The sequence below is a fragment of the Phoenix dactylifera genome, chromosome 8 (genome assembly GCF_009389715.1).
Source record: "Phoenix dactylifera cultivar Barhee BC4 chromosome 8, palm_55x_up_171113_PBpolish2nd_filt_p, whole genome shotgun sequence".
Classification (NCBI taxonomy): domain Eukaryota; kingdom Viridiplantae; phylum Streptophyta; class Magnoliopsida; order Arecales; family Arecaceae; genus Phoenix; species Phoenix dactylifera.
This window is the reverse complement of record NC_052399.1, coordinates 15,338,065-15,350,707: the sequence shown is the minus strand read 5'-3', so window position 1 is coordinate 15,350,707 and position 12,643 is coordinate 15,338,065. Positions and strand designations below refer to the sequence as shown.

At 40.1% G+C, this 12,643-nt stretch overlaps 1 protein-coding gene across 1 annotated transcript; it reads left to right on the top strand.

Annotated features, from left to right (window-relative positions):
* LOC103703374 (vacuolar cation/proton exchanger 1a-like) lies at positions 1 to 10,133 on the top strand. The gene is made up of 11 exons (XM_008786211.4): positions 1 to 1,542; positions 3,490 to 3,557; positions 3,654 to 3,682; positions 4,351 to 4,547; positions 4,665 to 4,883; positions 6,638 to 6,769; positions 6,874 to 6,990; positions 7,077 to 7,130; positions 7,230 to 7,346; positions 9,636 to 9,726; positions 9,840 to 10,133. The coding sequence occupies exons 1-11, from the start codon at positions 1,273 to 1,275 to the stop codon at positions 9,899 to 9,901; spliced, it is 1,356 nt and encodes a 451-aa protein (XP_008784433.1). The 5' UTR covers positions 1 to 1,272; the 3' UTR covers positions 9,902 to 10,133.
* The last annotated feature ends 2,510 nt before the right edge of the window (positions 10,134 to 12,643 follow it).

Here is a 12,643-nt window from a genome sequence, read left to right as displayed (position 1 = left end):
CCCGTAATTATCGCCCGACTTGATGACTCTCGCCCGTGGGCCCACAAATCACCGATCCGAGTTAGACCAAAGCTGGAATTCATAGGCGGCTGCTTCTCCGCCACCGTCTCCCCCAACGGTCACCACCTCCTCGAGCCTCCAAGAAGACACCGTCACCGCCAGCCGCCGCCCGCTTCACGAACGACAACAACTTGGGTGGCGCTACCTCCTTCACTGACCCCAGCATCGGATGCGACGCCCACGGCCTGTCCTCGATCGCGGACGCGGCTCATGGCTTCCACAAACTCCTTATCTGTAGAAGCACGAGCCGCTGCCACCTAATCGGCGACCCCCTCCCACTTCCTCCTCCACAGGCATTCGGGGTGGACGGCGGAGTTGCTGAAGAGGAAGGAGACCATGGAGAGATCCAGCTCGGCCTGCAGACCTAGCTAGACTTCCATTCGGGGGAGGGATGGGGTTAGAAACCCTTGGAAAATAAGTGAATAAATAAGGAACGATATCTCGCAAATACTACCAATTTTATAGTGACTAGCAGGAAATTCAAAAATAGGTTTTTATTTTTTTTCCTTTTTTCTTTATTTTTTTGTAACTGTGAATGAAGGCATACACAGGACAAATAAAACAAAGTAGCAATGGAAGAGGACACCGAAACAAGGACGGTGAAGTTTTGTTGAGGGGAGACCCCTGGAGTCTCTCTTCACCAGCCGGACTAGCTCCTCGCTGATAAGGACCCTTTTTTCTCTTTTACGTATAAAAGATTTGTCAATTGGGTCCAGTTCTGGGATGAAGTTTCCTGGAAGGTGCGCTCCCTTGTTTTTGTTTAAATTGCAGTCTAAGCGCAGCTGACGTGACCTCATTCGGCGCCCACCGCTTCAGCGGCTCCCACCAACACCATATTTTTCGCTGCACTGGACTTGCTGTAGCCGTATCGGAAATCAGCGTTCTCAGCCCGTATCGGCCCACTCTTCCTCCACGAGATCCGTGAGGTTGGTGTTTTTGGTCGCATCGCCGATCGCTGGTCCCGAAGCTCGCAGATCTCCCTTGGCCTTTCCTTTGGCAAGGGCCATGCGTAGGCTTGCGAGGACGCCACCTCACACGGACTCCATTCCAAGGCGAATTCGTGACCCCTTGGCGAGACCTGTTCCTATTGCATGATCCAACCTGTCTCCCCCCCTCCCTCCCTAAGTTTGAGAGAGCTGCGGTGGTGCTGGAAGAAGTGGGGTGTCAAGAAAAATTAATCATCGATTACTCTCGTCTTGCGGGAGTCGAGCGATGGCTTCGGTGGAAGAGGCGACGAGGAGTTTGGAGGATGGATTTCGGGGAAAGGAGGCTGTGCTTCCCCCGCGGCGGACGGGCCACGGTATGTCGTCCTCGTCGCTGCTTCGGAGGAGGTCGGATCGGTCGGTGCTGTCCAAAGTGAGAAGCGAACCTCTCAGGCGTCTGCTGGCCAACCTCCAGGAGGTCTTCCTTGGGACCAAGCTCTCCCCCCTGTTCCCCGCCGTGCCCCTCGCCGTCGCCGCCCAATGCTTCGATTTCGGCCGAGTAAGTTCCATCCTAAAACCATTCCCCTCTCTCTCTCTCTCTCTCTCTCTCTCTGAGTGTTTGTTGGTTGGTAACAAAAGCCCTACCGTCACGCCGCACGGATTGGGATGTATGATTAGATACCAAACGGAAGCGACCACAACCACACATCTAGAGCTACAGGCGTGTTAGATTTTTTTGCCTCTTCCTTCAGAAACAGACTCGGAGCAGCTCCGGTCTTGGATTGCCGTGCCGTGAGTTCAGTTTCCAGCTCGCTCCGTCCTAGTTTGTGGAGGATGATAGATTGATAGTGGTACATCCGGCCAGCTCTAACGTGACTCGATTTTATAGCAATTAAAGCCACTTAGCGGATCGAGGCAATTTGGATGCTTGAACGCATCCGTTTGGAGAACTGATTTCCGCTCTGCAATGTGTTTTTAATCCACGTCCTTGATTAAGCACAGAGGTTTCAATTCTGAGATGCTGGGTCCATAGGATAGAGATGGCTGGAAAGAGAATAGAAATAGCTGGTTTTTGTTTCATCCGTTTGATTGAAAATTTTTTCATTTTGATTCTGATTTTAGGTTAGGAGAGAATGAAAATGTTTCAATCCCTAAAATCTAATTCCTCCACTCTTTTAGTATTCAAATTTTGTTATTCTATACAATTTTCCTAGGGTACAGGTTTGATAGTACTCAAACAGGTGGTAGGTGGAACATGGATTTGTATGATGAAATGAATTAGAGGCGCCAAATTAATAAGGGAAGACTTCAAAGAAGATAATCACGGGTTAATCTTGGCAATAGCTTCCCTAAATATCATCAATAGTATTTATTATTTCACCATAAAAATATAATATTTATTACTTCTTATAGTAATTAATTGTAGCATTGATGAATTCCCAGTCAAATCATAACATTTGCTACATTGATAGTTGATGACAACTTACCTACGAGTCCCGTCAAGGCCATGTCGGTCCGGGGCATTCGCTGTCTAATCGTCCTACTGCAAGGCCTTAGACCCACAACTGCGGTATATTTATAGGGCATATTACTAGAGGCGCCGCGGGACGGCCCCATCATTCCTAACCACCAGCTACCAGAAATTTGTACAGCTTGGTACATAAGGATCTTGTTGTTGTTCTTGTTATTATTATTATTTATTTTTTATTTTTTTAGATTAGAATATAAATGCATTTAATAAAATTAAAAAATAAAATATTACGAACTGTCTGAAGCATCTTACAATTGCCGGTCATAAAATATTTTCGGAGTGAGTAGCTACATAAGCGGCCACCTAATTCACAGCCTCATTAGCTTTTTAAAAAATATGCTTAATCTGGAAAGCTCTTTCTTCATCGTAGTCTAGGTATTACGGGGCAGTAGATGGTCTCACCTCTTGGCCCTCTCTCCGGATCCAACTGACATTTAGAATTTACTTTAAACCTTTGGTCGTCGTGCAACTAATGCTCGATCAAAAGTCTCGTTGTTTGGCCTATTATAAGTAGACGTGTGTTTCAGCTTAGGACACACACAAAGGAATTTTTAACTGCTCTTCTTTTTTTTTTTTTTAAACAGTCAATTGCTAACTTCTCAAAACTCGAACAGATGCCACGGCAAACTTATTTCCTCGTCAACATAATGCAGAAAAAGAAAGTTAAATCAAAATGACAAGCCTGTGTGCGAGATCCACAGGAACATAGAATAGAAATGATCCAGAGTTTGTGGCGTCCATAGAAAATGTAAGAGCGTCGTCCGTCTGCTTGTCGTGTGGTCTCTTATTCGAATCCAAAATCACATGCCGGATAATGGGGAAAGACGTGGGTGAAAAGAAAGAAGGTTGACGTTTAGTGGGTGTCCTTTTATTCCCCTCTCTCTATTTCTCTAGCATGTAGATGCTATATTTTTGTGTATTAAATTACTAAGTTTGGTCTTCTTTTTGACATAATAATTTAAATGGAGAAAACAGGCTTGGGTCTTTGCGTTGAGTATGGTAGGCCTCGCTCCTCTTGCCGAACGGTTGAGCTTTCTAAGCGAGTAAGTTTCTCATCCCTTTCTCCCAAGACAAAGAACAATCTCCTTTACATTATTTGTTCTAATTAATATCATTTAACTTTTAATTTTGCAATCCAGGCAAATCTCGTATTATGGTGGTCCAACAGGTAATTCCCTAATAACTAGTTTATAGTTTGTCATTTCCAGAGCTATAATCTAACCTTTGGTGCAATTCATTTAGGATATAATTAAATATATAATAGATAATTTACAGATTATGTCTCGTACGGTATTCTCCTCTAGTGAATGAGCTGGATCAAATATTGCCCTAATCCAGCTTCAAAGAAATGGACCGATTTTTTTTCTGATTTTGTTAGTTGTACATACACTTGGCAAATATGAGCTGCCATTGTACCCAAAAAAAAGAAATGGAAAGAAATGAATAGATATCGTAATCTGAATCCATGGGTAGGGTTCAGGTCAAAATTCTAGATCCAACAGGATCTATCTAGCTCTGTACTCCTTGAACTCGGACCTAACTCAACATAATTTGGATCCACGTTGCTTGGTTTAAGATCTATATAATTTTAGCGGGCCAATGTAAATATCACCTATACATTACTAACATGATGTGTTTGCTAGGGTGGTGGGGGTGTAACACTGTTTCAATTTAGTCAACAAGATATAGAGAGCAAACTTGTACCATCTTAAAAGATTAAAAGATGAAAGGAGACGCACACGGTGTGATGGTTCGTAAAGAAATAGAACAAGACTCGGCAGTTGGTTTTATGACTATGCACGTACACGCAATAAGCCTCATAGTTGCACTGTGCAGTTGGTGGGCTCCTGAACGCCACCTGTGGGAACGCACCCGAGCTCATAATCGCACTGCTGGCCCTCCAAAAGGACAAGATGGAGGTCCTCAAGTGGTCCCTCCTCGGCTCCATCCTCTCCAACCTCCTCCTCGTCCTCGGCTCCTCCCTCTTCTGCGGCGGAATAGCCAACTACACCAAGGAACGCCCTTTCGACCGGGTAAGCGTAATCAGAGACCACCTTAGACTTCAAACAAGAAGACTGCAAGCAGAGGGATAGCAGTAGTAGTTAACCGAGTCTCCGGACATTCTGTCTTCGTTCGTGTGATGTTTTCAGAAGCAAAGCGACGTGAACTTGAGCCTTCTGCTGCTGGGCGCTCTGTGCTGCATCTTCGCGCTGGTTTTTCCACGCTCTGCGAGCGTTGGAGAGGGCGATGTCGGGGCGGGAGCGGCGCTGAACCTTTCCAGAGCGTGCAGCATCGTGATGCTCGTTGCCTACCTCGGATGCCTCTTCTTCCAGTTGAAGACCCATCGCCAGCTCTTTGAACCGCCGGAGGTTAGATTTTTGAACCCAGTTTCTCCTACTACTTAGTGCTGCATATGGAACGAACCGGTTCCAAATGTTGTGGAGAGATGTAATTAGATGGTCTATGCCATCTAGTTCAAAATATCTAGAATATTATAATATGACAGCACCTAACTCTGGAAGTAATAATAATTCTAGACGTGACAAAATAAGGTGCATATCCTAGTAGCGTAGGTCAAGGGACGAGTTATGACCTGTTCTTCAGCTTGCTTTGGTGTAGGTTGATTTGATCTCGATCTGCCCATTATAAAGTATGCTTGGTTCTCTCGAACTGAGAAACTAACAGGGTGTATACCTGTTTCTCTGTGTCAAGTCATCTTGTTCGTAGACTCTAAAAAAATAATATTCGGTGCAGAAGAATTTGGCCATGTTCTTCTGACTGTTCTTGATTTAGTCTAACAGAGACAAGGGATGGTTATGGCATGAATATGAGACATAAAACGCAAACAAGTAACGCAAAAGAGAAGAAAAACCAAATCAAAACTTTTACGGATCCACTTTTCATTTGCTGTTTCATTGAAGAAAACTTCGTTCGAACTCCAAACTGCAAATTGGACGAATCAATATTAAAGGAGGTAAACAAGCAAAGTACCTAGAGAAAGTTTTTTATTGGATGGAAGAATGTGATAGAAGAGAATAATTAGAATGCGGATAAAACTGAGGGGGAAAGGGTATTCCCAAGCCAATATTTATCAATTCCTGGCTCTATAAAGCATAAAGCAGGTGAATCAAGTTGATGTGCAGTTTGAATTTTATGCATTTATTCAATATGATTCTTACATATATAAAAATATTAAACAGTTGTGTGACCATAATTCATTCATCAGAATAACAGATAAGGTACGAGTTGGGGCTTTCCCTGGTGGTTATACACCCTGCTTAGCAGCTAGAGGTTTCAAATCTTGGTTGGTGTATCCACTAGTATTGGGGCCTAGGTAATTGTACTGCAGGAGGGTCTTCCTCCATTTCTCTCAATAAATAATGGATAATAGCAGTAAAAATAGCAAATATTTGAAATGAGGAATGAAGGATGAGGATGTTAAGAACAATTTATGCAGCACTTGTAACAATGAAAATGAGTAAAATTATTGAAGAATGAAGATTATGTTGATCTCGAGAGCTGGCCTTAAAACAGAGTGAACTGAACGCAGTAAGTGATAGTTGCTCATGCGGATATAGATGATTTCTTGCCTTAACCATGGAAGAACAGGTCAGCGGCTTATAAGGAAAGATTGTAAGTCTCTGTCCTAATTACCGACCTTCTCTGTGCTAGAATGATGAAAACCAGCATGTCCTATGGGTCAAGATAATCTGTAACGTTCCTATTTTAAACAGGAAGAAGTAGCTAATTAGTCACGGCTTGCCACTCTCTTCCACTAGGAAGTAGGAATGCTGCTGTATCACTACGAGCACCTGTTTCCACTTTCCCACCATCGTACCATGAGCATCACTATTATCCTAAGTGCTCTTTTTGAGAATTGTGTGGGTATACCAATAATTTCAAATAAATGATGGAATAATTACCCAGGCCAAAAACATCTAGGAAACACTTCCTAAAGTTTGAACCTAGATTTGACACCATGACCATCTTCATCAAAGCTACCCCCTGCCACCTATGTGAGTGGGATTTCTTCTCTTTTCTTCTCTTTCTTTCTTTCTTTGTTTTTTTTTTATTTCTGAAAAGCTGTGTGGTTATGATATCTAACACCTTCAATTATTAACAGGATGAAGCTGATAGCAATGATGATACTGTTTCAGATACACCAGTGATTGGTTTTGCTAGCGCTTTTGCTTGGTTAGTAGGGATGACTGCTGTGGTTGCATTTTTGTCAGATTATGTTGTTACCACCATCGAGGTATCAAATTGATCAACTATTATCTGTGTAATCTTTCTTTTTGAAGGTTGATCTAAATCCTTTAAAGTTCCTAAAGGACCAAGATTTTCCTCTTCTTTACTTAGGCAGCATCAGAGTCATGGGGCATGCCTGTGAGCTTCGTTAGTGTTATCATGCTGCCTATTGTTGGAAATGCAGCAGAACATACAGCTGCAATCATCTTTGCTTTCAAGAATAAGATTGTAAGACTAGCTCTTACTTATGGTTTATGACATTTTCAATGACGTAAAATATGCATAATCCTCTGAACTGAATGGGCATTATGCAGGATATCACTCTGGGCATCACTCTTGGTTCATCAACTCAAATATCCATGTTTGTGGTGAGACTTTAAGCAGCCATTTCCTGAAAACATAGTTTATTTTCCTCCTCTTTGCTTGTTGTTTAAAGGATTCGCAAATATTTTGTTGAACATGAATAGGTTCCATTAAGCATAATAGTAGCATGGATAAAGGGTGTCCACATGCATCTTGATTTTGGGCTCTTGGAGACTGGATCACTAGTTATGTCAATCCTTATAACTGCCTTCACCCTTCAGGTAAATCTTTAACCATTTATCCATTATTGCTAGTGATTGTTCAGTGTAATTCAGGATTTATCAATTTCAATTGTGTTTACCCAAAAAGTGGAAAAAAAGGTATCGGTCCAATGCCCGAGGCTCCCACCATTGCACGGGGTTTGGGGATGGTCAAATATACATAGCATAAGGCTTGCATGTAAAGAGGTCGTTTCCATATTTTGAACATGTGATCTCCAGGTCACAATGAAGCCATCTGATCATTGCACCAAGGTTCACCTTCCCAAAAAGTAAAAAGATGAATTTGCTAATTAAGATTAGGAAATTGACAAGATGACTTAAATGTAATTAAGTGCAATGGAGTTCTGTTAATTAAGCTACTAGATTTGCTAATGGTGCTATGGAGTGCAATGGTGCATCAAGGCTCACCTTCTCAAACAAGGAAAACTGGATTGTTAATTAAGATTACGAAATTGAAAATGTGACTTAAATGTGTTTGAAGCAAACCTAGTAGCTTAATTAACAGAACTGCATTGTACTTAAATGGTGATGAATTTGTTTAAACATAATCCACTAATTTCAGTAAAAAAGCTTATTATGAGAGTATAAGAATAAAACTAAAGAAATGAACTGACCGGATTATGCCAGGCGGACAGAACCAAATCTATGAAGATTAAGATGTTCAATGTAATTCAACTAATTGTTGGAAGGCTTTCCAACTCATGTAAAACAAGATACCAGGGCCAAGCTAGCGGTGGAGTTGGCGATAGAATAAAAAGTTTCCTGATTTCAAGGAGTGCTACCCAAAATGATAATTTCAGCAAGAAAAACTGCCAGCGAATGAGCAAACCCTAATGATAATGAACTTTATTGAGAGATAATTATATCACTTAGTATGTGACTTCACTCTCTTTGTAATAAGGAATTCTGCAGAGCTGCTTTCATTATACAAAAAACCATTGGCTTGCATTGCAAAAACAAATCATATAAATCCAACAATAGAAAAAAGTTCTGAATTATCTCGTGGGGGCTGAATTTTGTTCTTCAATGGCCAAATTTGTACTACTTGTACATGTCGTTTAGCCAACTTAACTAAAACATATCACTATTAATGACGGATTCTAGAACTTTCATTCTTATGATATCTAAAGTAACTTTTCGTAGGTTTCAGTATGTGAATACTTGAACATATTCTGAAGATGCATTAAACATGCATCTTGAGGCATTTTTCCTCTTCCATCCACCTTGTTAAGAATTACAGTTTTTAATGTTGGCCAAGAGAAAAGCTTTTCTTGTTTTGCAGTGGTGGAGCTTGTTTTTCTCAAACTTTCTTGTCCACACTGTATGATGTTCTCTCATCCTCAAGGGAAAACCATCAGTTACCTTGCCTTATATTGTTGGTGCAAATAATGCTAATTGTGTAATAAAAAAAATCATTCCCTCTTCAAGTGGGATCTCGAGTGACAGTATTCTAGCCCAAACATTATAGTGGAACAAAGAATATGAAAGCAATTACGTTTGAACCACAAAAAAGATTGGTTAATCAGCCAACCATGTGAACCAGCAATTTATGATGAATTCAACACCAAAAATGAGGTGTGCAAGCACCAAAATGTCAACTGCAAACAAAATAACATATTCATGTCTTGACACAGTGTGAACTGATTGGTTAAAGCTCAAAGACAGAACTAATGAAGAATGCTACTAAAAAAGAAGGAAGGCTATGTGCGCCTAAAGTGGAGAAAAATGATCTACCATGTTAACTACCAAGTATAAAGAACTTGCTATTGGTAAACTCAAATAAAAAGGATCTTTGAAAGCTTGAGCGCAGGCAGTTCCTCAGGCATGATAAGGGATGTTACACATAATTGGGAAAACTTGGAGGCATGAGTTAGTTGCATAAGATTATCACCATCTAGGAGATTGCTTAGCGCATCCGATGAGGGTGCCCTCTTAACACGAAGTTCCCTTAAAAAGCTATTATTCACATCCACTCCGGTTATCTGTGGATTTCATATCTCCCCAATGTGTAGCTCATGAATCACTCATGATTTAAGGGATAAGTTTCCCAAGATATAAACAATTTCAAATATTTACTTTTTTATCTAAATATATGTACTTGTGTTAAATACATCCTTAGATATCATTATATGGGAAAACATTTAATTTCATTATGAAATCACATAATCTCCTAGATGTCATTCATAATGTTGAATTTAGATATAGTAGAGATTAGGTTAATTTTCATGTTGTTGATGATGCAATATTCCTATTTAGATTTTTTTTTTTTTTTTTTTTTTTTTTTTGCAGGATGGCACTTGGCACTATATGAAGGGATTTGTTCTCTTACTTTGCTACGTTGTTATTGGTGCATCATTTTTCATCCTTAGACCCTCTTTAAGTAAGTTTTAACTAAACAACTACTTGAGAACAAGAACTTAACATCTTCTAGACGATTTATCATGGCATTCCTAACTTTATTTTTTTCCCTTTTGTTTCTGATTCCAATGACAGATCAAGCAAATGCCATCAACTGGGGTGTCGAAACAATACCAATGAAATCTGTGAAGGCTTAGGACACTAGATGGCAAACTGGTTTTTTATGTACATAGTAGACTGCTTTAATTTTGTCCTTTCAGTAATTGCCGGTAAGTTCAATAAAGAAATTCCTTTTTCCAAGCGTCATTTCTGAAGAGCATAAAAAATGGGCATTCTTTATCTCAGTCAATATCTACATCTCTGCATCCATGCCTCTGTATGTTTCGCTTGCTGAACCATTAACTTGTGAAAATCTCAAATCTTATTTCATGCATTGGTTTAAAATCTGTGCTCCTTTGATAGATAATGTTAGATTGCAGAGTGTCTTGTGGCCGTTGAGTAATAGAAAATTGACATTACAGTCCTTTGTTTTGCGAGAAGAGTCGGACTTTATGTTTTTGAGATTAAGTAAAACAAGAAGTGGAGAACTGATTAACAGAGATGTGAGTGATTTACAAACATCTATTTGATAAACCTGGAGATGTAGTTCAGCTTGGTCTAGCCTATGCTAGAATTATGCTCGACATTAACAATTAACCAGCTCTTCCCTTGGGAGAGATCCAAGGTTGAAACCCTGGTGAAGGCACCCTGTGCTAAATTAATAAAAAAGTCCATTTAAATTTAGTGACATCTGATATCAATTAATAAATTGGGTGGTGGAATCCCACCTCTCATTTACATCAAAAAAGATAACTGATATCAATTATAGATAGTGCCTTCTGGAATCAAAAATCCCCAGTTACAGTTGTTACGAATACCATAAATGATGGATCCAAACACAATCATATTCGTAGGATTGAGCAAATAGGATTTTGGTCTGCTCGTTGGCATCCCTCTTCTTATGAGGGAGGACCTGGATTTGAACTCAAGGTGGCGGCATTCCCACCATATCAAAATAGTGAAAAAAATCATAACCATTTGGAATAGAGTTGATTTGTAAACAAAAAGAATTTCTTACCAAAAGAACAACAAGAATTAAATTTGGAGATTTGCTAATGACTCAGAGAAAACTAGCAAACAATGTCAACAGGAAAATTTGATCAAATGCTAGGGAAACTCATCATTTTTTTAGGAAAAAACTGGTGAATTAGATAATCAACTCTAGGAGTTGGTCGCATAAAACAAATTTATGGTTTTTAATTAATCAACAAGTGACAAGTATGTTCCCCACACATCTTCGTTTGTCTTACAATCAGCATTTTTATATTTCAAATTTGATAATAGTTGTCTTTCTAGTTGGAAATACAACTGTTTTAGGTATCTTTGAACACCTTCAAGGGTTAACCACCCATGAGATAGTGGCTCAAGGAAGATGGCTAAGACTTTTTTTTCCTTTTTAATTATAAATATCCCTTGTAATAGTTGAAATCCTACTGATAATATATTATTATCACCAATCATAAGGTGTTTAGTTCGAGGACAATGTATTTCAAAATTTCTGGATCTGAATTATTAGCTGTATATAAGCTATGTATGAGCTGAATTGTTAGCTGTATATGAGCTGTAGAAGCTGTCTTCAACTATAAAATATGGGCTATAGCACTGTTTGTGGACATATAGAAAAGAATACATCCTTCTCTCTCTGTGTCTCTCGTTCCTCTCCTTTTACGTTTACATGGTATCAAAGCCTCCAAATCCTGGAGCAACCTTCGAGGCTCATCCACCAGGGCGTCATCGTGATTGGGTTAGTAAACTCAAGTTGGCATCTTTGCTACCATCTTGAGTTTGAGAAAGATTGTTAGTTGTATATAAGCTGTGTATGAGCTGTATTGTTAGATGTATATGGGCTGTACATAGCCATCTTCAAAGGTGGGCTATGACACTATTTGGAGACATATAGAAAAAAATATATCCTTCTCTCTCTACATCTCTCATTCCTCTCCTTCTACGTTTACATGAATAATTATATTATGGGCAGATCTCCACTCTTTTTTTTCTAAATAGATTGATCACAAAATGCACAAGCCTAGATTATACATATAACTAAGACAGGTCGAAGTTGGATATCTCAAAAATATTATCCGTATGTAATGGTTTTCTGAGAAAGATTTGTATGTAGTTGCTGTTACCAACTCCTAGACACTAACACATTGCGATGTTATGTTTTTAGATGCATCTTTTTAGATGTATTGCTTGTAAGTGCCTATCATGTGTCATCACTTTTTTCCCCATTCTTGCGTGGATAGCAGTAAATACTATGAGAGTAGTGGATGGTAGTGTGAGGACCCGTGCGGGCGTGTGTTTAGTCCCACATCGCTTATTCGCTGGGTAGATCTTGGATATTTATACAGGATCAAGGAACCTAAATACTACCTTCCGGCTAAACCACTTTGGGCGAGGTTCTGGGTTGTTACAAATGGTATCAGAGCGAATCCGACTTATAATCTATGTTGACTAGGGGACACTACAGCACGAATCCATTGGAGCTGACCACGGGTCAATCGTGGTGTTTGTGATTAGATTTGAACCCTTAGCCTGACGAGGACGTCAGGGCTTGAACGGGGGGAGTATGTGAGAACCCGTGCGGGCGTGTGTTTAGTCTCACATCGGTTATTCGCTGGGTAGATTTTGGGTATTTATACAGGATCAAAGAATCCAAATAATATCTTCCGGCTAGCTATTTTGGGTAAGGTCTTGGATTGTTACAAGTAAGTTGCATGAAGATTAGAAATCAAGAGTTATGAGGCCATCCTATTGCGACGAATAACGTTCGCGTAGCATGCAATTCGAGTGGCCGCTCCCAAAAATAGGGTGGTCGGATGGGAATGCTTTACCTCGCC